The 27,110-nt window shown below is 39.2% G+C and overlaps 1 protein-coding gene across 4 annotated transcripts in view; it reads left to right on the top strand.

Moving 5' to 3' along the window:
• Positions 1 to 27,110, top strand: part of LOC124120194 (nuclear receptor subfamily 5 group A member 2-like) — a 241,688-nt gene that overhangs the window by 190,013 nt on the left and 24,565 nt on the right. For all 4 annotated transcript variants that reach the window (XM_046482953.2, XM_046482955.2, XM_046482954.2 and 1 more), the window contains one exon: positions 17,075 to 17,784. In XM_046482953.2, the coding sequence (XP_046338909.1) occupies positions 17,075 to 17,784 (710 nt within the window). The remainder of the gene's footprint in view (positions 1 to 17,074; positions 17,785 to 27,110) is intronic.

The raw sequence follows: 27,110 nt of genomic DNA, 5'->3' as shown, positions 1-27,110 counted from the left end.
ACACCTCCGTGGAACTCTTCGTTGTTACTCAGTCAGCGCTACAGAATGTAACTGATCGGGTTCATTATCATGCAACTCAAGAGAATTGTACGCACGCCTTAAAACTGAATGAAATAAGCAGATTTGGACATGTCGGAAAAGTTTCCTTCAGTTGTGGTCAGCATTGTGTTAGATGGGACACGTCTAGTCATATTGAAGGGGGGAAGTTTCAAGCGAATACTCGCATTGTTCATGTCTTGTTGATGTCTGGACTTCGTTTTGTACAATAAAGATTTTCTACACATGCTAACTTGGGAGTTTGTTCCGAGCCATATGTCAGTTCGTTTTATGATCGCCATTGTGACGTTGTAAGTGATATGGCTGAGACGAATGAGGCTGTGTGTATCACATTGTTGAAATCTATTGATCAGAAAGAAGATTATCGATGCATTGACATTATGACAGATGCTCGTCATGGGTGGAGAAAGAAATGCAGCCGAGAGCGAAAATTTTATGAGCATCTTGATGAAAATAAAGTTGAAATCAATGTTCACGCACATGACAGAAATGCTAGTGTGAACAAATATTTATCAGAACATTGTTTGGAAGTATGTAATGCAAATGATACTTGGCATGCCACAAAAGGAATCAGCAGGGAATTTATGTCTGTGTCACGGGGACCCACGAAGTTTCACGGAGTGATGTGGCACGAGAAACTTTCGGACAAGTGTGCCTCCGTCAAAACACATTGCTACTGGGCAATGAAAACGTGTGACAGAAGCGAAAAAAACCTACTTTCATCACTTGACAGTATTATTGACCATTACCAGGGTATTCACGATCATTGTCATCCAGATTCCAGGTGCAGGCAAGACGAACAATATCATCCAACGAAAACACTGAAATCAGTGAGTGCCGTTGATAATTTGAAAAATGCTTTTCACAAACTCCAAATATATCGTACACCACAGGATTATGTTTGGTGCCGTGACACACATTATGTTGAGAGTTTTAATAACACTGCTCTTATTTATCACGACAAACGTGTTTCGTTCTCGTCCAGAGAATATAAGCACAGGACGAATTTGTGTGTGTAAGACTGGAATGAAAACATAGATCGGGGACATTTCACAGTGATATTTTATGAAGATGTACGCCATCACCGAAGACGAAATAGCAGGAAAGTTTTGAAACCAAAGACGTACGCGTTTGTTGAGAAGTCGTGGAATAGTTTGATGAATATTTATTACCATTAATTGTCAGTGTATTATTGCACAAACCTACGTCCTTTTAGCCGTGTGGGTTGGTGTTTACATATCATGTCACCTCATCACCGGTTTACGTATTAACCAATGAATGTGTGTGTTATTAATGACGTCATATGGACCTGTCAGATCACTCGTATAAGCTCCACCCACTAGAGTGTGGTAGTTCCTACCGCAGATGCCCCTTTAACGTCTCTGATAGGTATTTCCAAGTTGGAATACTGAGTAAGGTGAAAACTGAGCTGAGCAGTTGAGCTGATAGTGGTACCTGGGTACCTGTGGTATATAAATGTATAGTAATAATAATACAATTAGGAGTGACGTCTTGGTGTAGGCTCTAACACTGTTATCATGCAAGTGATGTACGGTAGACTAGAGTATGGTAGACTAACTTATACAGGTATGAGATAGTGTTTATACAGCTGAGTAGATTGGGGTGTGGGTAGATTGAGGTGTGGGTAGATTGGGGTGTGGGTAGATTGGGGTGTGGGTAGATTGAGGTGTGGGTAGATTGAGGTGTGGGTTGATTGAGGTGTGGGTAGATTGAGGTGTGGGTAGATTTGGGTGTGGGTAGATTGGGGTGTGGGTAGATTGAGGTGTGGGTAGATTGAGGTGTGGGTAGATTGAGGTGTGAGTAGATTGAGGTGTGGGTAGATTGAGGTGTGGGTAGATTGAGGTGTGGGTAGATTGAGGTGTGGGTACAGGAGAGTGGAGACAATGTACACAATCCTAAGAGGTGAAGCCAGTGGTATAAACAAGAGTATTATGACTGATCGAAAACCTACGTATGCAGTTCACCATTGAAGAAGAATCTAATCACCAACCCTTCCTTGCAGTCCCTGTACAGACATACAGCAGACCTCTGTATACCGCAAATCTACTCACACAGATCAGTACCTTCACTAAGCCTCCAACCATCCATCTCAAGTCAAGAAATGAATCATTGCAACCCTAGAAAGACGAGCTCACATCTGTTCCACTAAGCAATACCTTACTACTGAAATAAATCTTCTCAAGCAAGTTTAACCAGTTTAAATCTTCACCACTGATTGTGTTGATTCCCTGCTGATTATGTATAGCCACTTGTCTGTGACACTTGACACTGAGATTTCTCAGTTTGCTTAACATTTCGGCTTGTCAGGGTAGAGTGAGTGAGTGAGTGAGTAAGGTTTTACGCTGCTTTTAGCAATATTCCAGCAATATCATGGCTTGGGACACCAGAAATGGGCTTCACACATTGTACCCATGTCTTGAATCGAACCCGGGTCTTCGGCGTGACGAGCGAATGCTTCAACCACTAGGCTACCCGACCGCCATACATACTTTTTTTATGGAAAAAAAGAGGAGGTAAATTGTGGATTTTGTAACAGTTATTTTTTTTCGTTTGTTCGCTCTATCCGTGTTCGTTATATCCATGTTCTACTGTATCTTAGTTACGTTAAGGCACGTTTGTTGTCATGGAATGACACCACTAGTGTACATTTCCTTCATATAGACAAAGCCTTGAAACAATTGGTGGACAATATATGTCAGAGAAGGTACCATACTGATATCAACCAATACATTAAGCTTCAGACACATGGTGCACAACAGTTATCAGCTGCTTGTTCCTGTACGTGCCTCACGCGCTATACAGATCGCATCACATGATGTAATATACACATCTACATCAACCACTGATACATCTATCATGACTATCTGATTCAGTTACCTGGGATCACTGGCCAGCATATGAACATGAATACACTGACAAGTATACATATAGTTTTACTCGCCCATGAAGAGATCCCCCATTTAATGACAATTAGCTGGTAGTACAGTGTTTAATACGATGCATGTACTGCAGGAACAAGTTTCATCATTCCTGAGCTTATTCAATGATATTGCGTGAAGAGATGATAGATCACTGATTGGAGCTTCCGCAGACTTGATGTCCCCATCAGCCTTGTTGGTTGGCTGACGTCACATGGCACTGTTTACATCGTAGGGTATTGTGACGTGATTGTTAACTTTGTTATGCAGGGCCCTATTCCACAAGGCGATCGTAGCTCAACAACGGTTATTAGTCTGTGTTAAAGTATGGGAGTTGCGATAACCTTAGGGCTATGAAAGCTGTGTGTGATGGACTCCTGAATTCTGAAGGTTGGCCGTTGTATGGTATTAAGTTAATGTGTGTCAACTTCTGACGTGTTTGAAGTATTATTCTGTATTGTATTATGCTGTGGATCGCGTAGAAGTCTGCCTCTTCACTCACGAATATCTGATGAAACCAAATAATTGATGAGCGTTATTATTATTAATATTATTAAATACCTGTCGACAAAGGACAGTAAAACAGTAAGTCATGTATCACAGCTAAGGTATAAAACAAACCAGTTCCCAATAAAAACAAAGAATTCTTCAGTAGATTAGGTACAAGATAAAACTGGGCTATATACCACCGGCAACCAAAGCTAGATAGACCACCTAACTGGGGATCACGGGAATTACAGTGCTTTTGCTTTCTGCATGATTCCCAGCAGGATTTATGTCATCACTTTGGTCACAAGTGGTCATATTCAGTGCTAACCAATATTAAAAAAATCAAACTAAAGTCAAGTAATTAAAACACTAGTTGATATTATACACTTTTATTTAGATGGACTTGCATGCCAGAGTCAGGAGGACAATACTTTTATACTATTTTAACCCCCTGAGTGGCACCGCCTTCAATAATATCAGTTGTTAATAATATCACACTAATTTAAAACAATTCAAAATTCAAAATTTATCAAATAACTCTATTTCTTTTAAAAAACTGTCATAGTGACTGATTTACGACACCCATTGTCTGAAGAACATTTGATTGCAAAGGCTCGTTACCCTGGAGCCATGACATCTATATGCCTTGAAACACTTAATTGCTGTTATTTATAAGATACTAATCCTATTTGTTAATCCCCATTTTTTTGTACATCGACCGTCTGCCATCCTGAACAAGATGTGCGAGTATGTCACTGATGATTTACTGTTTACATTTATATTTATTACTTACTAAATGTCAGGTGACCCTGGCTATATAAGCCTTGGTCCAGAGAGATTGGAAAAAAGAAAGGTCTTACCCTTAGCCTAGCTAGGGTTAGGCTGGGTGCTCCGGGGCACCAAGACAACAACCACAACCACTATGTGCTGACCTGGCACATAGTGTTTTTTGTATGTATATATCTACATGTATAAATGTATATATCTACATGTATAAAGTAAAATTGTATATACCGCAAGCCATTGTCTCAAAGTTGTCACTTCTTCCTGAGAACCATGCGTCGACCCCTTGCATATGCAAATTATTCATTAATCAAAGTAAGACCAACACGAGTTGTTAAAAGAAGAGAATTAAACGAACGTTGATATTATTAAAAAGATCCTTTAAAGACGTTGAATGATAATAAGTATCCCTTGTGAGAGAAAAGTCTATACAGTCAAGCAAAATATGCTTGACTGTAATTCTCTCACCACAAGGGACGCAAAACGGAGGATCATCACCTTTTAGCAAATAATCATGGGTGTAACGGCTATGGCCAATGCGACATCGTCGTAAAACATCTTCTTCGTGGGTATATCCTAGAGTTGGTTTTATTGCATGCAGTTTGTTCTTACCTAACTGGGTATTCCACTTTGTTTGCCTTAAATGTTTGACGTAATCAGATTTGAAATCTGAGTGTGGAATCAGAACGTTAGAGACAGACTTTTCAAGGGCAGCCTTAGCTGCAGCGTCAGCTTTTGTATTGCCCACGATGCCAACATGGCTTGGTAACCAACAAAATATGATGTTGCATTGCCCAGTAGACAGATCATTGTACAATTCTAAAATGTCAAGAATACATGGATGATTTAGAGAGACATTGTTTAGTGCTTGAAGGCATGAAAGAGAATCAGAAAAAATGATAAATTGTTTACTTTTAGACTGATGTTGAATGAAGTCCAAGGCTGTTTTTATAGCGCTTGCCTCAGCAGTAAAAATAGAGCTATTGTCTGGGATTCTAGTAGATATGGTTTTTGATCCAAAGACAGTGGCACTGGAAACTTTGCCACTATCCTTGGATCCATCCGTGAAGATTGAACGATGTGAATAATATTTGCGTTGTAATTGTTAATATTCCTGTTGGTATTTTAAATCATTTGTGTCAGATTTCTTTAATTGAGTGAGTGAGAGGTCCACGTCTGGTCTGACCAACTGCCAAGGAGGAGTAGACAGAAGTCGATAAGAAGTGATTAAATCTAAATCTATATTAGCAGCAATGACATGCTTTTGGATTCAAATCCCAAGTGGTGGAACAAGATTCAGCTTGCGGTTGAACAGTTGTCTCATAAAGAGGATTGAATACACAGGCATATGCTGGGTTTGAAGGATTCGAAGCCAATTTAGTGATATATTGTAGAGATAATTTTATACGGCGTTGTTGGAGGGAAGGTTCATCAGCCTTTGTGTATAAACTGTCAACAGGAGATGTTCTAAATGCTCCAAGGCAGAGCCTTAGTCCTTGATGGTGTATTGTATTTAACTTTTCTAAATTGCTTTAACAGGCTCCACCATAAACAATGGAGCCATAATCAAGTTTTGACCGGATAAGTGAAAGATATAAATGAAGGAGTGTTGTTTGATCCCCACCACTTTAGGTATAGGGATAACGATTGCATTATGCCAAGAAGGAGAAATATTTCCTGAAGTCCAAATTTCGTCAAATATTTCTTAAAGTATGGCAAGACCGGATTCGTGCAAATGCATCAAAAGCTGATAGTGAATATTATCAGCTCCTGTTGCTGTGTCATTAGCTTGCCCAAGGGCTATTTGTAGCTCTGCTCATGTAGTGAAAATACTTCATTGTAGTCTTCGCTATTATCAGAGTTGAAATTAATCCTCTTCTTTTCCTGAAGGTTCTGATATTTTTGAAATTCTGGGAGATAGTTTGATGAAGAAGAGTGTTTAGCTAAAGTTTCGCCAAGTTTATTTGCAATATCTGAATGATCTTCCAAGAACTCATCACCTTCCTTAAGATGATGAACACTTGATTTTGAGCCTTTGCCCTTAATCCTTTGGATCATATTCCACACCTTTGGTATGGGTATACGTGAATTAATCTTGGAATCGTAGTTTCACCACGAATGACGTTTATTTTGTTTGAAAGTTCGTTGTGCCTTGGCACTAGTAATCTTAACATAATTCAAATTATGTACAGTAGGATGTTTTCGGAAATACTTCACCGCTTTCTTCTTACATTTTCTAGCCTGTTTGCAATCACTATCAAACCATTGCTTGCGAATGTGTGGATTTGCAGAGGACTTAGGAATGGTATCATTGGCAATCGCGTTCAGTTCATCTGAAAAAAACTGAATGGGGTCAGCAATATTCCTGAACATTTCAGGTTTTAGTTTATCAGTACATAGAGTTGTGAATTGAGCCCAATTGGCCTTTGAAAAATTCCATCTTGTTGAGGGTGGAACGTCAGATGGATTATTGACTGTTAGAATTGTAGGAAAGTGGTCACTACCACATAGATCATCATAAACTGACCACGAAAATTCATCCAAAAGGGTTGCATCAGTGAGTGAAAGGTCCAAGGCTGAATAAGTAGCTGTAGGGTGTAAATATGTGTTGGAACCATCATTAAAAACACATAGACTATAGTCAGATATGAAATCCTCTAGCGTGTGTCCCTTGGTGTTAGTGCTGCTACTTCCCCATAAAGGGTTATGTCCGTTAAAATCACCAATGATTATGCAGGGCTGAGGGAGCTGGTCATATAAGGACTGAAGCGAAGAAGATGGAGGTATGTACAAAGCGCACAGGGTAAATGCAAGGTGCAAAGTTAGCCTGAAGAGTAGTGTTAAGATGAACAGGGCTATGTATAATACCCTGCCTCACCAAGATAGAGGAACCACCAGTGGCTTTGTTGACTGGTGGAGAAAAGGAATGGTAAGCAATATTCTGACGCAAATCAAATTTATCTGTCTGCTTTAAATATGTTTCTTGAAGACAGAAAACAGAAGGTTTAACATCTTGTACCAATAACTGTACTTCATTGGTCCTAAGTCCTCTGCAGTTCCACTGAATTAGTGGGTAGTTAGTGTTCATGTTACAGGAGGTGGCAGTACAGGAGATCTGTTTCTAGCCCGAGGCGAATGACTATTTTTTTCGCGTTCGGGGATGAGGTGTGACATCCATGTCCTCTAGAATCTGAAATTTGTTGAAAAGTTGGACAGGATTACATTTGGTACTCGATCAGATTTCTGTGTATAGTTAAATGTCTTGCTGGCATTTACCACAGAGGGAGATGGTGAACGAGATGTTGAACGAGATGTTGAACGAGACGGTGATTTGGATGAAGAGTTTGTTTGGGTAGATGCAACAGACTGAGTATCGAGAAGTGAATATTCCATGGTCTTAACCCAGGTGATGTCCGTCTGGCATTCAACAGAGTGAACAGATTTGGAGCTTTTTGGAGATGTACTTGTAACGGCTGCTGAATATGATACAGCTGTAGTTGGAGTGGTAGATGACATTACCAAATGTTTGGCATCTGAAAAAGAAATATTCCTCTCAGGTTTCATTTTTACTATCTGGTGTTGTAGTTGCCAGACAGGACAGGATTTTGAAGATGCAACATGATCTCCAGAGCAGTTTGCAAATTTCTGATTGTTTGAGTGGTCTAATGTATCATGATCAGATTGTCCACATCGGTGACACTTCTTTCTGTTGGTACATGATTGGGCACCATGCCCAAACTTTTGACATGAGTAACACCGGAGTGGATTCGGTATGTACTTGTCCACACCAATATTACAATAACCTGCTTTGATAGATTTTGTTGGAACCGGAAGAGAAAAGGTTAAGAGATACGTGTTTAACTTTTCAATTTGACCGTTCTGTCTCTTGGTAAATCGTTTGACACCTGTTACACCTTGGTCTTTCAGTTCAAAAGCTATATCATCTTCAGACATGTCTGAAAGACAACGTTCACGGTCCCTGACAATGCCTTTAGAACTGTTGAGTGATTTTTGCACTGATACAGTAACTGGCACAGAAACAAGATGTTTGTGAAGCTGATTGTGACGCAGATTTACATTCAACTATGATACAGTCAGATCCTATCTTTTTCATGGTCACGACATCTCCAGCGATATTATAAATTGCTTTGGAAACAGCAAAGGGATTTATCTTCAAAGGTCCATCGTCAGATGCTGAGATCACCAAAAATCGAGAACAAAAGTCAGACTTGTTTCTTGAAACAGTATCATCATCAGATGTACTATCTTCTAACGTACATTTTAGTTGTTTGGGGGGTATCATGGTAAGTGTATAGAGGTTCATCGTCCCAGCTCCCCACCCACCATGGAGTATCAATAAGACAATGCTATACGCCAGTGGGTCTCTATCTGACAGCACCCAGGACACTGGGGCAGTATACTCAAGCAGAAGTATTAATGCAAGATTAATAGATCTACTGGATTGGCCCATGAGCCACCGCCTTCTGGGCATATTTGACTCTAGGCAATGATTTGTATTCATTTATTTTCAACATATATTGAAATTTAATGAACTGAGTGACCAAGACCCAAAAATATACAATTAAACATAACATTTATGTGCAAAACAAATCTACTTCACATTGTAATGAACCATTATAAATTCAATGAATTTGTCCAAGTTCAAAACAGATAAATTGCAACTGTTGACATATCATTTTAAAGGTTTGTTCAATTTTGTGCAAGACAATGTTAATGCACAAGGCTTGGCGTGACCAGCTGATTGATAGAACCGGGCCCATTCTGGTGGTGTATTGGGCAAAAGAACGCTATTCCTGGAACCAGTGCCCTCAACCACCAGACTACCTTCCTCCACCAACACGGGCGCAACCCACGGCAAACAGGTTGCCCAATTTAGTCGCCTCATACGACCAGCAATGGGGTGCTGTGGACATATTCTACCCCAGGTCCACACAGGGGTAGAGTTATTGGCGTTACCCAGCACTCACCACGGGGAGGTTGCTCTTCACGAGTGCCCAGTGTCTAAGAAACAGGTTTCAGTTGGTACTATATAGACTGTTGTCACTGTCCGACTGAAAAATCACTGACTCTGACATAATATATATTAATGCACGCATTCCAGAAAACTTGTAATGTTTAGGTAATGTATGTCAGGGTTGAGAACAGGTTTTTCGATAACAAAATATAAGAAAGACATAAAGCTCTAATTAGCGCCCATGGCGATATTTGCTGATATACTGGCAAGTGAACGATCCCAATAAGCGCCCCTTTTGATTGATCAGTGGACGCAAAACTTTTTTTATCTGTCTATGATACACACTCATGTGTTATGTGCACCCTTAATTATGGGCTATTAAATTCTGTAAAATATATGTCATGTATAATACGCACAAACTTTTTCTTTATTATCATTTCAGGCGGTCGTATATATGACTGTCATGATCCATCATCGGAGATAGAATATCAACAAATCTGTATTGAAATATGCAAGTTAACCCTTTTGTTACACTATTTAAGTGTTCATTTTATATCTGGACTTATGTTTGTAATCTATTTGATTAATTTTATTCAAAATTGCATTCAATAAAGTTAACAATAATTTCGGCAAAATCGTGTGGTAGTTAATAATTTCTAAATATCAACCAATGTTTGGTCATGATATAGCCATAGCTCAAAATGAAATGGCGTTATTACAAATACATAGGTATGTATGGTCTCTGATCGATATATTATATAGGTGTCCAGGTAGATAATATTGCCCAGACTTGTAACACATATTGATCTCATGCAAAGAGAACTGTGCTTTTGTTTCAAGCTTTATCCCAACAATTTTTAGAATTTGCAAGTAACTATGACATTCCTGTCAAAAAAACATCAGTCCCAAAAGGTTTTGTCACTTCCGCTGTATGGTGATCGAAAACTGAACTCGCAGGGTTACATCCTGTGGACAATGGTGAAGCTCCGTTCATTGATCAGTAGGAGTTAGCTGGACTGTGTGACATGCACATGCAATGCTAAAGTTTCAGAAAACCTCATTATGAATTTCATGTTCACCGCAGCCATCACAAATAAGAGCTAAGGGACCGACCTTTTGATATTTTGGGGGAGGGGAGACCTGGGATTTCATCGAAAATATAAATTGCATACCTGCAGTGTTACGACATTTTCTACAGATTTAGACATGGACGTTAATACTTAATTACTTTTATGTTTGAATGGACATTGTTTCTTTTTTCACATGTAATGTTTGAAAATGAGTTGAACACGTCATAAACACATTAATTAAGTAAGCACTTACTGCAGTGTCAGATCTATCCAAGGCTTGCAGTCTCTTCCTTTTGTGTTGGCTGCTTGGTGTTAATTAGGAGTAGCTTCCCTTGAAGAATGTTGTGGAAACGTTGGGCCAACATAAGAAAACTGACTGAAATATTGCCAGCCTTTGCCCATATATTGTGATTTGTTGAATGAACTGTGTAGGATATGAAGAATTTAGCCTATAATCTCTGCACGCCCAAACCAGGTTTTAGCATAATTTCCGACCATAATACATTAGGGACCCCTTTTGGAAACCATATTATCCATTATAGAGATATGGAAAGCTCTTGGAAATATGCAATACTTTAAGATCAATGTCGAAAACAAGAAACAGTATGGTATCTGTGGAAAGAGCAGGCCCTGGGCAGTCCTCTAAATGCAGACAAGGAAAGGCCGGGGGTAAAAATTGTACAAAAAGGAACAAAAATAGCAATAAATAAATCCACAAGCTTACTTTTCACGTGGCCAAAGTGTGCGCAGAACGTTTACCCAAACTACAATACATTTCTGAAATCCTTAGGGTACCGGTATTACCTTTGTGACTCATACTAGAAACTGGTAGTTTGCCGATGCCGCTATGACAGCAGACTCCTGCAGTAAGCCGATGCCGCTATGACAGCTGACTCCTGCAGTTAGCCGATGCCGCTATGACAGCTGACTCCTGCAGTTAGCCGATGCCGCTATGACAGCAGACTCCTGCAGTTAGCCGATGCCACTATGACAGCAGACTCCTGCAGTTAGCCGATGCCACTATGACAGCAGACTCCTGCAGTAAGCCGATGCCACTATGACAGCTGACTCCTGCAGTTAGCCGATGCCACTATGACAGCTGACTCCTGCAGTAAGCTGATGCCACTATGACAGCTGACTCCTGCAGTTAGCCGATGCCACTATGACAGCTGACTCCTGCAGTTAGCCGATGCCACTATGACAGCAGACTCCTGCAGTTAGCTGATGCCACTATGACAGCTGACTCCTGAAGTTAGCCGATGCCGCTATGACAGCTGACTCCTGCAGTTAGCCGATGCCACTATGACAGCTGACTCCTGCAGTTAGCCGATGCCGCTATGACAGCAGACTCCTGCAGTAAGCCGATGCCACTATGACAGCAGACTCCTGCAGTAAGCCGATGCCGCTATGACAGCAGACTCCTGCAGTAAGCCGATGCCGCTATGACAGCTGACTCCTGCAGTTAGCCGATGCCACTATGACAGCTGACTCCTGCAGTTCGACGATGCCACTATGACAGCAGACTCCTGCAGTAAGCCGATGCCGCTATGACAGCAGACTCCTGCAGTAAGCCGATGCCACTATGACAGCAGACTCCTGCAGTTAGCCGATGCCACTATGACAGCAGACTCCTGCAGTTAGCCGATGCCACTATGACAGCAGACTCCTGCAGTAAGCCGATGCCGCTATGACAGCAGACTCCTGCAGTTAGCTGATGCCGCTATGACAGCTGACTCCTGCAGTTCGCCGATGCCACTATGACAGCAGACTCCTGCAGTTAGCCGATGCCACTATGACAGCAGACTCCTGCAGTAAGCCGATGCCGCTATGACAGCAGACTCCTGCAGTTAGCTGATGCCTCTATGACAGCAGACTCCTGCAGTTAGCTGATGCCACTATGACAGCAGACTCCTGCAGTTAGCCGATGCCGCTATGACAGCTGACTCCTGCAGTTAGCCGATGCTGCTATGACAGCAGACTCCTGCAGTTAGCCGATGCCGCTATGACAGCTGACTCCTGCAGTTAGCTGATGCCACTATGACAGCTGACTCCTGCAGTTAGCCGATGCCACTATGACAGCTGACTCCTGCAGTTAGCCGATGCCGCTATGACAGCAGACTCCTGCAGCTAGTCGATGCTGCTATGACAGCAGACTCCTGCAGTTAGCCGATGCCACTATGACAGCAGACTCCTGCAGTTCGCCGATGCCACTATGACAGCTGACGTCGGCCCCATGTAGGTGTGCTAGCTGGGCTGCTTACGTATATAATGTACACCCCTCTCTACACACCTGAAGTTTTTATATTTTACACAAATAAATATGGTATTCATGCATAATTATGAACAGTCCTATATGGTAAAAGCTTACCAGTAGGTTTGTCCGGGTTTGATTCCCCACATAGGTACAATGTGCGAATGATATTGTTAAAAGCGGGGTAGAACCCTACTCGCTGACTCACTACAGCCCTACGAATTGTGGACCAACTGTTAGGGACATGTTCGAACAGACTTGGAATAGGCAATTGCGATCATCATTGAAAGTTTGAAGGAACTTTATTCGTGACAACATGTTTTTTACGAGCCTTTTTGTGTTCGATATTCATTGCCATCTCCGTCAACCATAACCTTAAGGATCTGGCAGGAGTGGATTTGAAAATCTATCTGAAAACACTCGTCCCTTATAAAGGCCACCAAAACAATGTCCTGAGATCACTGAAGACACAGCTTATCAAACTTGATGAAATTCATTTCAGAACACACACAATTAAGAAAATCATACACAACCACTATTTCTGGGCCACAACTGTCTCATTGCTTTCACAAGCTGGCTTTGAATCTCTGAAATCTTGAAATTGACGTGTCAAATCATGCAGATTCCTCATGTCAACATAGCTGGCTCCTCTGCAACATAAAAAGTGGCTGTTCAGTCTTACTCAGTTCCATTGGTAATGATATTGTACCATATTGTACCATGTTGTACCAGCATTCTCACTCCCAGTAAATCTACAGGTTAATATGCAACCACATCATAGATCAGGGCTGTCATCTTGTTTCATGTTGCGTTAGGTAAACAACAACATTGACAGCCATTGACAGTTGTGAGCTGTGAGTACCGGGTAACAGTGATGTAGTCTTATTCTGTCATATCCAAGTTTGGGGTGGAGAGGCATTTATTTTGATTTTATTATTATTTACTGGAGGTAATTTCAAACTAACTAATAAGACTTACACATGTTAGATTCATAGTAAAATGTTAATTCATAAATGTGGTGTAGAAATATATTAGTTTAGGATCTTAGAAACTATTTCTACAACCTGTCACCCCTACAATGGAAATGGCATATTTGATTTCCAAGAAATGACTTGGTGAGTCCAAACAGTGCACAGCAGGTTGTTTAAACATCTGTCTTCAGACTAAGTTTGGAGGGTTATTTGTCAACTTCTTTTTGAAAAACTATGTGTTTTCCACACTTATTTTGAACTACTCAAGACTATGGGTATTTTAATGTTGAACTTTAGTAATATTTGTTACATATGTAACTACCTGTGACCACTTTTTTCCCCTTGTTAGATACCTCTTATTTATACATTTGAAACCTCGCCCTAAAGTTCTCAATTCCAAATAAAAATAAGAGGTACCTACTCTACATTGGGACTACATCAAATTTCAAAACATGGTAGGTTTATCGCCTTATTGAGTAACATTATTGTAGACAATTTCTAAAAGTTCTGTTTATTGATCAGTAGCATAACTAACTCAATTGTTGGCAAAAGATAAAGAAAGTGTTGAAAGAGTGGAAGTAATCATATGGATTAAGGAATCATAATGAGTAAGGAATCATATGGAGTAAGGAATCATAATGAGTAAGGAATCATATGGAGTAAGGAATCATATGGAGTTAGGAAATCATATGGAGTAAGGAATCATAATGAGTAAGGAATCATATGGAGTAAGGAATCATAATGAGTAAGGAAATCATATGGAGTAAGGAATCATAATGAGTAAGGAAATCATATGGAGTAAGGAATCATAATGAGTAAGGAATCATATGGAGTAAGGAATCATAATGAGTAAGGAATCATATGGAGTAAGGAATCATATGGAGTTAGGAAATCATATGGAGTAAGGAATCATAATGAGTAAGGAAATCATATGGAGTAAGGAATCATAATGAGTAAGGAAATCATATGGAGTAAGGAATCATATGGAGTAAGGAATCATAATGAGTAAGGAATCATAATGAGTAAGGAATCATATGGAGTAAGGAATCATATGGAGTTAGGAAATCATATGGAGTAAGGAATCATAATGAGTAAGGAATCATATGGAGTAAGGAATCATAATGAGTTAGGAAATCATATGGAGTAAGGAATCATAATGAGTAAGGAAATCATATGGAGTAAGGAATCATAATGAGTAAGGAAATTATATGGAGTAAGGAATCATGTGTAGTAAGGAAATCAGGATACTGTAGATCATGAAATTAATCTGAAAAATGTGAGTCTGTGGACATATTGGAGTCCTTGGTCACGTCAGGCTGATCGCATATTCCGGAAACAGTGACTTGCATAACAAGGCTCCCAGTATAGTGTAACGGAGTGGGAGATGGTGTTCACCATGCAGGTACTGTGCCAACTGTGCTCAGTCCGTTTACACAAGTTCATCAAGCTGTCATGACAGTCGCTGACCTTGTATGATGATTGTTCTTTGTAACCTATTTAAATAATCTTATTATTACAAACAAAAGCACTGCAAACATTTGTGAGTTCAAAGGATTGCACTAACTCATGTTACCACACTTGAAACCTTTTATGATCTTAGAATTTCCTCCTCTTAATGTCCTGGACGTTTGAGACCATGTAAAGACACAGCCGAATTGTTTGTGCAGTTCAATGATTCATTCCAACTGAGGGTTAACCTTTACTGGCACTCTCTGTCTGCAGTCTTTGAACATCCAAGTGCTGTCACCTTCACTGTCTTGTGGCACTCTCTGTCTACTGTCTTGGTGTTGACTGGTGATCATCCAACTGCTGTCACCTTCACTGTCTCATGGCACTCTCTGTCTACAGTCTTGGTGTTGACTGCTGATCATCCAACTGCTGTCACCTTCACTGTCTTGGGGCACTCTCTGTCTACAGTCTTGGTGTTGACTGCTGATCATCCAACTGCTGTCACCTTCACTGTCTCATGGCACTCTCTGTCTACTGTCTTGGTGTTGACTGCTGATCATCCAACTGCTGTCACCTTCACTGTCTCATGGCACTCTCTGTCTACTGTCTTGGTGTTGACTGCTGATCATCCAACTGCTGTCACCTTCACTGTCTCATGGCACTCTCTGTCTACTGTCTTGGTGTTGACTGCTGATCATCCAACTGCTGTCACCTTCACTGTCTCATGGCACTCTCTGTCTACTGTCTTGGTGTTGACTGGTAATCATCCAACTGCTGTGACCTTCACTGTCTCATGGCACTCTCTGTCTACAGTCTTGGTGTTGACTGGTAATCATCCAACTGCTGTCACCTTCACTGTCTCATGGCACTCTCTGTCTACTGTCTTGGTGTTGACTGGTAATCATCCAACTGCTGTCACCTTCACTGTCTCATGGCACTCTCTGTCTACAGTCTTGGTGTTGACTGGTAATCATCCAACTGCTGTCACCTTCACTGTCTCATTGCACTCTCTGTCTACAGTCTTGGTGTTGACTGGTGATCATCCAACTGTTGTCTCATGGCACTCTGTCTGCAGTCTTGGTGTTGACTGCCGATCAGTAGAGTTTTCAATAAATTTCATGAGGCATTTTATGCCAGGCATTAATTAGGTGGCACATTAATTTTATGAATTACAGTAGTTGATTTAGGTTTTCTGATCAAATCGGAAAAAGGATACATGTGAATGTCCATTAGTAGCTTGGATTCCAGGTGTTTTTGCAGTCATTGATTTGTCAATGTCAAAGGTTGATATTTCAAATTGTTTAATGTATCAAAACAAACTGGCAATGTACCAAAGTGATACGTTGAGAATGTATTTTTATGTCAATACATTTAGTAAGAAAAAAAACTTGAAGCTTGAAAGAGTCATCAAGCGTTGCCATTTGGATAGTAACAGGTAAATAATAGTTTGTAGCTTTTACAGGCTGTCAGCTTGGTATGTGAGCATAACCTGATCTGCACAGTCTGTATAGTATTTTGATTAGCCATAATGTCATTATGGGATGAAAGCAATTAAACCGTTGATGGATTAGAAATGATACTCTGTATGATAAATGTTCATAAGACAGATCTAGTGTCATCATTTCTGAGGTGGTTTTGTTTGTTATCTCAGCACCTCCCACAGCACAACCTGATTGGCATATGTTGACATTACCCTGCCCCTGGTGGGTTTCTTTAGGCCAACTCCAAAGTTTATTGACATTATATATTTATTCCACAGACTTCTTCCAGATGTCTCTCGGCAAATTCTTTTAGCACTAATCATGAAAAGGTCACAAGACACTTTGTGGTTACACATCTTCCTAAAGTGTTCATGCATGTATCTCTATTTCTGCAGATATGTTCAATGTATAATGTAGTTGTTATATTATATGAATACGTGACAAGTGAGGACTGTGTATGTGCAATGTATTTGCTGTCACATTGAACTCCACCTACTCAGGGACATCACACTGGAAATGTGTGGTGGAATGTAATGATTGAGCTGCTTCTGGTTCGGTTTACAAATTGATTATCATATACCTTCATGTACCTTCTTTTTCTTCCTACAGCTGTGAGATCAGACAGAATGCGAGGAGGGAGAAACAAGTTTGGTCCAATGTACAAGCGAGACAGAGCATTAAAGCAGCAAGCTCTTCGCCAGCAGCAGCAGATAGTGTCCCATTGCCAGATGAGACTAGCGAATGGTATGGCAGCGATGCCTGGATCCCCAGAAGACATCAAGCCAGATCCAGCTCTGTTAAACATCTCTTACAGAATAGATTCACCCCCTGGAAGTATGGGTGGTCAGACCAGCATAACATGTCCATCTCCTCCTCTTGGTAACCATAACAATAATAGCAACAGTAACAACAGTAACAGCAACAGCAACAGCAACAGTAACCAAAACAACACTGCCCAACATACCTCGAGTCCACTGCCTCTAACCTCACACCATCGTGCTCTGTCACCACTAAACTCTTATCCTATGTCATCCTCCTACCCCTCAGTGATGGATGCTCTGCGCACCTACCACCCGTCAACACCTCAGATGTCCACAGCAATCATGCCTCCTCAGCTAGTGGCAGATCTTAAGTCAAGTATGGCTGAGGAAGCTGAGGTCAAACACAAGCTATTAACATTTCTACAGACAGAATTTGGGCAGCTGGATGTAGCAGGACACCCAGAGCATTTTCTACAACTGATGTGTAAGATGACTGACCAGCTGCTCTTCCTCATGGTGGAGTGGGCACGCAGCTGCTTCTTTTTCAAGGAACTCAAGGCAAGTTGCATGTTTCTAAAACATTGGGGGTCAGTGAATGCTATGTGTTGGAGAAATAGCTCTTCATGTTCAGATTCGGCAACACAGGCCATCGAGAATGTGTCTATTGTTAAATATGGCTTGATAATACTTTAAGACTATATATTATATCATCAGATACTATTCTCTGTTCATTTTATTATGGTATGTTCGTCTGTCATCCATCTGTCATTAACTCTTGCATTTTCAGCATCACTTCTGAAACCACAAGACATGAGTCTGAAACTTTGCATGGAAGTTAACAGCTATGGTGCATCTAAAACATGCTCACAGAATTCCAATCAAGTTTAACATGGATATCTTATTGAAAATGTCATTTTGGGCTCTTTAGTTAGCCTTTTCTGGTTGTACCATTATGAATTGTTATTCAGTAAGAAGGGGATATGGTCAATGGCATATGGAATGACTTTTTGCAAATTTGTATTTGTGACTCTGTTCTGACCTTTGGCATTCTTTACATACTGCATGATTTACTGCATTTTGAACATCACATTTAATTTTGCAAGGATGATCATGAACAAATTTAAAAAATAGTGTCTGCAACTGCAGCCTCATTGAAAATATCTTCATATCCCTTATATGCAGCGAATGTATGGTGTATGAAATAACCTTTGCATATTTTAATTTGGATACTTGTTCAACTACAGGACACTTGAAGATTTCATGAAGCTGATATTTAAGCAGCCTAAAATAAATGAGGATGCTTTAAGGTTTTGTTACAACTTGAATGTTGCCACTGCCACATATCGCTTTTAGCGCACCCTGATATAATCAGAGTGAACATATGTCATGAGTTTATGTTGTCATCCATCCATTGATGCTTCCATTTTTATTGAACTTAAGAACTGTTCTTCAAAACTACCGAACATTATAATATCATATTACCATAACATTGTGCAATGTCAAGGGCTACAACAAAGGATACTTTTCATTTTCAGAAATTCAAAACAGTTTTTGCCATATCACATTTAGTGGAGAATACAGTCTTCTATATCCTCTCCAACAGAACTATTCCCCACATTACTTTAAAATCTTTGGAAGATGTTTTTAAATGGATGGTAGGTGAAATGAGGTCTGTGAAATCAATGGAATATCCAATTGTCATCTATATGTCGATTATACTAATAAGAGTGTTCATGCTTAAAACCACAGGAATAACTGACTTTGAAGGTCAAGATCACAACAAACAATACAAGGAGCTTTGACCAGAATGACTTGTGATTTTTAGCTCGCCTGGTCTTAAACTCATTACAAGTCGTCAGTTGTCGTCATATTCCATAAACTCTTTTTCTATTCTCTGAAATGACTGGATGGATTCTGTAGAAATGTGTGTGGTTTAAAATTGATGCAAGGCAATGAAACTGTGATTCTAATAATGCAGCCAGGTAGCCATGTTAAAATTGAAACACCTTAAAAAATCTCCTCCTTCAAAGTGTGAAGTGTGAAAGTTGCTGGATGAAATAGCCACCATACATTGTTAAGAGTTTGTTCAATGCTCATTCATAGTAAATCAAATATGGCTGCCAGGAAAACATGTGGTTTCCCTTCTGAACATGAATTTATATAGCATCAATATTACCACAAACATTTTCACATTCAATCTGACTCTGGATCTGTATATTGTTTCAATCCACTCAACATAGGTATGCCCACTCTTCCCCATATCATAGTGTACTCTTTATTACTGTACTTGTGGTTATGTATGTTTCAGCTGACTCAGATCATATACAGTTATGAAGTGGGAATAGGTAAATGAGAAATTTGAGAGTCATTGTGCTATGTTACTATTTCAACAAAGTATGGAACATCCAACCTTTGTAGTATTTAAGATAGCTGTGTTCAATAAAAGTACAAAATGCCTTATGCATCACATGCAATACACAACACTCAACGGATGAGTACCTGAAGTGAGTGCTGGCTGGAAAACCATTTCAGTTGCATTTTGCTGGTTGTCTCTGTGACTGGAAACCTGCCTGAATATGCCAAAGTATATTCCTTTCTATATGAGGGCTGGTCAAAAATGCAATACAAACAATTGTGTAAGTGTTTTTAATTTTATTTTGAACATAATCTCCCTACTTTTCAATACACTTCTCATATCGATAGTGAAGCTTTTCAATTCCAGTAAGGAAGAAGTTTTCTGAAGCCATCCTGAAAAAATGATTAACAGCAGCTTTGAGGTCATCATTGTCATCATGGCGCTTTCCACAAAGGCGTTCTTTCAGTTTAGCTGGAAATCACTTGGTGCCAGGTCTGGAGAGTATAGTGGGGGAAGGAAGCTCTTCGACACCACATTGTCACACAGCAGCCTTTGCAAGTAAGGAGGTGTGAGAAGAGGCGTAGTCATGAGATAGTAGAACTCCAGCAGTCAGTTTTCTTTGAAAGAATCTCTCAGCCGATGAAACAAATCAGCATAGTAGGCACCGGTAATCGTCTTTCTATGTAATCAACAAGGATCACACCCTTTGCATCCCTGTGGCCATAACTTTCTTAACTGATCTTGTGTCCATACTAATGTGTCGCTGGTGTGTCCCAATGGTCTGTCGAGCAGTTTCCGCAGCAGTAACAAAGCGATCTTGAAGATGCTATTGCACAATCGGACGATCCTGACGGCGGGTGTTGACCCTTGGTCTTCTACTACGTGGTCGGTCAACTGTAGTGTTTGTGGTCTGGTACCGTTGCTGGAGCCTGTATATGGTCCTTTTGTGGACTCGAAATGCATTGGCTACTTGCCGGGCGGTTTGTCCAGCTTGCAACCGTCAAAGGGCTTGTCAATCTTGGCATGTGGTAGCAATTCAATAACGAATGAATGTATCCGATCTGGGTGGATTTTTATAGGGCCAGAAATGGGGGAACGCATGTGCATTTCAATTTGCAAGGGGGTTACTTTGACAAAAATTACCAAGATATCTAAATGACAACTTTTCATGCAATGTTACTTGGGGTGATGTTTCTTTTGCGGTTCAGTACAGTTCCTTCTAAGTAGAAGTAGTCTTCAAACAACGCCATACCGCGCCCTAAGAACATAATTTCTATAAGTAATACAATTAGTACTGAAGTAGATATGATACCCTGAGCCAGTGTTTGGATGAGAGGTGTAATATTCTTGGCCCTTTACCTTTCTATTGCTTGTCCCAAGCACTTCAGAGGGAGGCCTTTCGTCTGACAAGGAATGTATCCCTCTTCATCACGTGGAGCCGGGAGGTGCTCACTGACCAATGGCTCAAGTGTCTTTTCAAAGTACATGAAGGTTGTCCCAACCATGCATTCATCAAAAAACTCTGTCTTCAGCATGTTGTTCATGCTGACATTCTTTGTTGACGCAGACAAGAAGAATTGTCACAGAATCCCCAATCTGTTAGGATCCATGTTTGCGGTTACTCTTCATCAAAAGTGTCTGCTGGGGCTCTTGATTTGTAACCATGTCAATGTTTACATCATAATTTTGTGATAAAATCTAGCTTCATCTTTGTGAAATCTTAAAACATGTTAAGACCAAAAAGTGATTTACTTGAAAGTAAATTTCTCTTTGTCTTCTAATTATTATTCTTAAATAATTTCGGTTGATCCTTTTTCAGCTACAGTTTGTAACAGTATTCCTCATATATGCATAATCAGCTACATTATTATACCCCCAACCTGAAAGGGCAGTGTTATATATAGTTATGTCACAGAATTCCGTCCTTCTGTCCGTCCTTTCGACTTCTTTCCTTCTGTCCTTCCAAAGACATTTTTGTGTGTGACATATTTTAACATGAAAACTACTATATAGATTCTTTTCAAACTTGGTGAACACTTTTTATACCTATAGGAAGTGTGAAGTTCGATTTCAATATTTGGATTTTCTGAAACAATTACAGCTTTTGTTCATTTTTTTACTTAGAATTGTTTTACATAAACATTTGTGTGAACTATAACTAGGAAATTATTACATGGTTTTTTTCAAGTATAGGGGACAGTTTCCATACTAATAGAAGAAGTGCAGTGCAAAGTTTGATTTTGATATGTGTATTTTCTGAAAAAATATGATTTTGATGTTGTGAATATTTTTTTTACTCCAACGTTTGTGCGACCTATGAGGTCAAATCTACTTCATGGATTCCTATAAAATTAGGAAACAGTTTCCGTACTAATAGAAGAGGTGCAGTGCAAAGTTTAATTTTGAAGTATATTTTCTGTAAAATAACATGATTTTTTTTCATGTTTTGAACTTAAAATATTTTTTTACTTCAACATTTGTGAAACCTGTAACTTAAAATCTACTTCATGGATTCTTTTCTAACTAGGGGTACAGTTTATATACTAATAGGCGAGGTGCAGTGCAAAGTTTGAATTCGACAGTTTCAGTCTACAGCAATCTATGAATTTACCTTGGTGTCCATTTCACACATGTTTAATCATCTTTCAATGATCGGCCAATTGATCTGTGATGACTAAAACATGTAATCACAGGTTCTTTTACAACCCCGGAAATCTCAAGTTGCAAGTTACGACGTTCATACTGTTTGGCCCTCTCTCTATGAAGGTTCATACTCAAAGGAACTCACACAATGTGAAGACAATAGACAATTATATACTCTGCAAAAAAAAGAAACGCAGAAGTGATTTTAGATATAGATATATAGATATAGATATAGATATATATATATATATATATATATAATTTAAATAATGAACAGTTAATAATTGATTGTTGAAAATTGGCGCACATCATTGTCATTGACCCAGGTTCCATATGGCACACATGGAACAGTAGATTTTCAAGATGAAGATTATCTGTTCTCAATATCTTGTATGGCCGCCATTAGAGTCCAAAAGTGACTATCATTTTCATTCTTTGGAAGCAATCAGATCCTGAATTGTGGCCTGGGGAATGTTCACCCACTCGGCCTGCAGTGCTTGTGCCATTTGAAGGAGGTTCAGTGGTTGTTGCTGACATGCTCCCAGTCGTTGATCCAATGCATCCCATGAATTGTTGATTGGGTTAAAATCTGGAGACCAGGGCCCGGGATCAAGAAACTAACTTAAGACCATATTTTGTCTTAACTCTTAAGATTTAGACTTGAGACCAAATTTTGTCTTAAATCGGGGATCACGAAGCACAATCAATGAGAATATCTTAAGCCTAAGACAAAATTTGATCTCAAGTCCTAAGACTGCCCCTGAGTAGACTTAAGACAAAATTTGTAGCAAGAAAGATGGCGGAGGTTGTTCGCCTCATGCATTGCCTAGAGGCTAAAAAGGACAAAATAGCAATTCATCGGACATTTCGAGACCGATTCAACCCTCTTGATCTGTACAACGACGAAGAGCTCTTTGAGAGTTATAGATTTCGTTGTCCTACCATTTTTTTCATCATTGGTCTAACCGGTGATGAACTGGCATAGATTCTACCCCACTCAGCGTTCCCACAGTCTCCCACCTATTATTCAAGTTTTGATATTCCTTCAGTTTTTTGCTACTGGGGCTTTTCACCTTCAGTTGCTCAGTCGCTTTGTGTCAGCCATATTGGATAGTGTTTACAAAATCATGTTATACGTACACCGGTAATGAGACGCAAATACCATCACGTATATTTCAAAATCAGCTGCGATACCTACATCCTTGAATTCCTCATACATTTAAGAATCAAATGCCAAATGGTCTTTGTCACCAATACAAGTTGTCTAGATGTAATGAAGCAAAATAAATGAGTCATGAAAACGAACGCTGAAAAAAGTGCACTTGTTGGAAATGTAAACAAAGGCATTCGTCTATTCGTTGAGTACATTGGCTCAGCATTTTCAGAATAAACACGGGAAGAGAATCGTAGGGAGAATTAGGGAATATATACATTGCAATCATTTGATATTTTCAACAGAACTTGTCGAAGTTCCTGTCCAGTGTGACACCATGACTGACGCAAAATCACGCACAACGACAACGGTACGGTTTATCAGTATTTATCGGAATTTCCGTTGGTTTCAATGAAAAATATAACAACAAATAAGAGTACACAGATTGTCAGAATGGGTCTGATTACTTACATGTCACATTTATGTATATACAAACCCTGAATCAACGAAAGTCCCCTTGTAAAATCCCGCGTACTGTTGACAGTCAACACACCATTTTGTAAAAGTCGGTCACCGGTAGTGATGTCATACGTCAACATATGTTGTACATATTAGGTAATTTCTTTGAGGTGAAGGTCCTTGAATGAAAGTACACATGATCATTGTGTCCTAGAAGGCTATTTACAGTTTCAATTATGATGTAGATGTGCATGTCTTGTGTAAATTTTTTCACACATTTAATTTCACTTTGGATATTCAATGTTCAATATGATATCATAAGTAGATATAGGCCACAACATGTATGAACCTTTAATAATATCCTGTTTGTTTGAACAATGTTTACATATGAAATTGATAAGTTTATAGTGTCGTATACGATATTTCTTTATTTTGGACAAGTGATACTAGATGAAATGTAAATGCAACTGCAACATGTATGTATTTCTAGGGAGTGTAATAGTCAATATTATAAGTTCATATAAACACGAATAGCTGTATAACTAAACTGAAGATATAACTTAAAGAAAATTGATATTATTTTTCGTTAAAATATATGCACACATTTCTAGAAGAATTGTCCTTGTCTTGGAATTTTTTTTATGCCGTTTGATATACAGAACAGTGATATCTAACGATTCGCCAGGCGCGCGTTAGTCACAAACGACTTATGAATTATTTCTCTAGTTTTGCATTATATAATCAATGGGTTCATCCTTTATCAAATATTGTGACCACATGATATTAAACTGTTTACTATATTTCTACAAGAATTATAAAAAGTTTTAAAATATAACCCATGCCATGTACCCCGTTGGTGGACGATTATCCTTATACGATTATCCTGTTAAATCTATACCAAGAGAGCTTTCTTTGCATCTTTTATGGTATAATTTTGAGACAAGATGATGAGAAATAATTACATAATAATGAACAAATACATGTACAATATTGAATAATAATTTTTGTTTGGTTTGAAATAATTTTTTGAGTACTTGATTACGTAAAATTGATGCCAAACAGGTGCATGTCTTGTCCAATTAAGATACACTGTACATTATGGAATTGTTTATCTATTCAAGACATTATTTACATGGTAAACGCAGTCTTTTTATGTTGTGTCAAAAAAGCGTCAAATTCCGTTTTAAACACATTGACTTTTTCCATATTATGAAAAAAAATTAGGGGAGATATATATCAATCAAAATACCAGTGTCATCTTTCTCCGACGTTATCACAGACAAACAAGCAGCCATGACGTCAAATAGAATTGTGTCATTTTCTTAGTAATTAATTACATTTGATGATACTGCTAGTGATCCAATTAGATAGGTGCAACATTAGTCAAATTACACTTGCACAATCAGGAGAATGTTGGAATCTAAGGACTAATTTATGGTTTACATAGGGCCATCCATTTCACTAATTTTTTATGAAGTATAATTTCATCGTTTCTGATGGGGTTTTTATGCCTAAACGTATACAGTTTCAATATCGATATTTGTGTTGGAATAGTTTGGTTCCTCGTGAACAAAACACCACGAAAATACACTGTCCTTACCCACAGCTTATTCTCACCAAGTGACTCTAGTTACAATAAACTAGTGCTAAGCATAGCAGAGTTATGCCCCCTTTCATTTGAACTTGTGTAACCACTCTGTCGCCTTACGACGTCATAGCGGTAAATCAGTTTTTGTCATTTACGGCAGGCTATTTTTTGCATTGAATTTATGTCGTTATACATACTCATATAACTCCATTTGATATATATTTATGTCGTTCAAATATTAGGCAGTATTATGTTCGCTCACAGTTTCGGTAAAGCTGCTAAATAATTTTTTTTGTCGCACAGTACTTTTATTGGTGTACGCTAAAAAGCGGAGAAATTTCCTGTTTTTCGACGCAGAATAAATTCTCGGACAAAACTTAGCAACGTCTTTTTTTCAAACCGGTTTAATATTTACAGTTAAATTTACACCATCAGATAGGAAATTTAATATTCTACATCACTGAGTAATTTTATAGCCAGAGGAAGATCAAGTGCCGGGTGAGCGCAATTCTCGCACAACCTTCTCTTTTCCGATCTTAGGAAAATGTGCGTCAGAAAAATAACCTCGGCATCCAATGATTACAGTAGTGCGATATTACGTGCGCGTGTCCCTATGACGACGGTCTTAGACTTAGACTTAGCTAAGATTTTGCTGAGACCGTTTCAAGATCCAGTCTTAGACCGAATCTTAGCTAAGCAAAATCTTAAAAACTTAAGACAAAATTTGTGCTTAGCAAAATTTGAGCTAAGACCTCTTTCATGATCCCGGGGCCTGGAGGGCCATGGCTGGACCTGGATGTTGTGATTACTCAAAAAGGCTGTTCTTAGTATTGCCGTGGGAGATCGGGCATCTTGTTGGAAAATGACGTTCAAGTATTCATTTTGTGTTCATAACGTTCCCTGTAGACATCTCAGAGACCAGACTAAGGATCAGACATCTATGTCTCATTTACTTACTGGGACGTGGCTGCCATGTCCATTTTCAGATGTTTTTTAAAATTTCTGTTCATTGTAACAAGTCACAGAGTTCTACCCATGGAGAAGATGAATCTTTTGCAGGTAGCGACTGAGAAGACAGTCAAGTTGAGATGCTTGTTTCATGACTCATGGTTTAAGCAATACATTATGGGACCTAAGGGGGACTGCTTAATGTGTTTGCTCCAATTTATCTCCACCCCAGCCGCTATTGGTTTTCTGGCCCACACGCTATGACGTCTGTTAGAGATTTCATACCTCATATACCTCCTATATTGTTCTGAAAAGTGATTAGATGACATTGATGGTCATGGTCACGCCATATGAATAAGTCATCAACAATGTTTGTGGACTTGAGTACACTAGTTTGACTTAATAGAGTATTTATGTTGGAATTGATCAGTATACATATGGCTATGGTGAAATCTGGAACAGCAACTTTTGTGTGACCTCTGTATAAGCTGGAGGTCACTGATACATTTTATGCCGCCTTGGATAAATCAATCTAGGGTCTCAATGGAATGAAGTTGGTAACCTTTATATGAGGTCAGATTAACAACAGGTAACATTTTGTGGCTCCATGACATTTTGGATTTAATTCATGAAAAATCAAAACATGTTCAAAACGCATGTGATTAGATGAGATTGAAGGTCACAGCTTGTGTATCTTTTAATTTGGATATTTATAGTTAGAAGTTGATAAGACATAT

This window comes from Haliotis rufescens, unplaced genomic scaffold (assembly GCF_023055435.1).
Source record: "Haliotis rufescens isolate VD_foot unplaced genomic scaffold, xgHalRufe1.0.p SCAF_8, whole genome shotgun sequence".
NCBI lineage: Eukaryota > Metazoa > Mollusca > Gastropoda > Lepetellida > Haliotidae > Haliotis > Haliotis rufescens.
The sequence above is the reverse complement of the archived record's forward strand: the minus strand, read 5'-3'. Positions and strand labels throughout refer to the sequence as shown.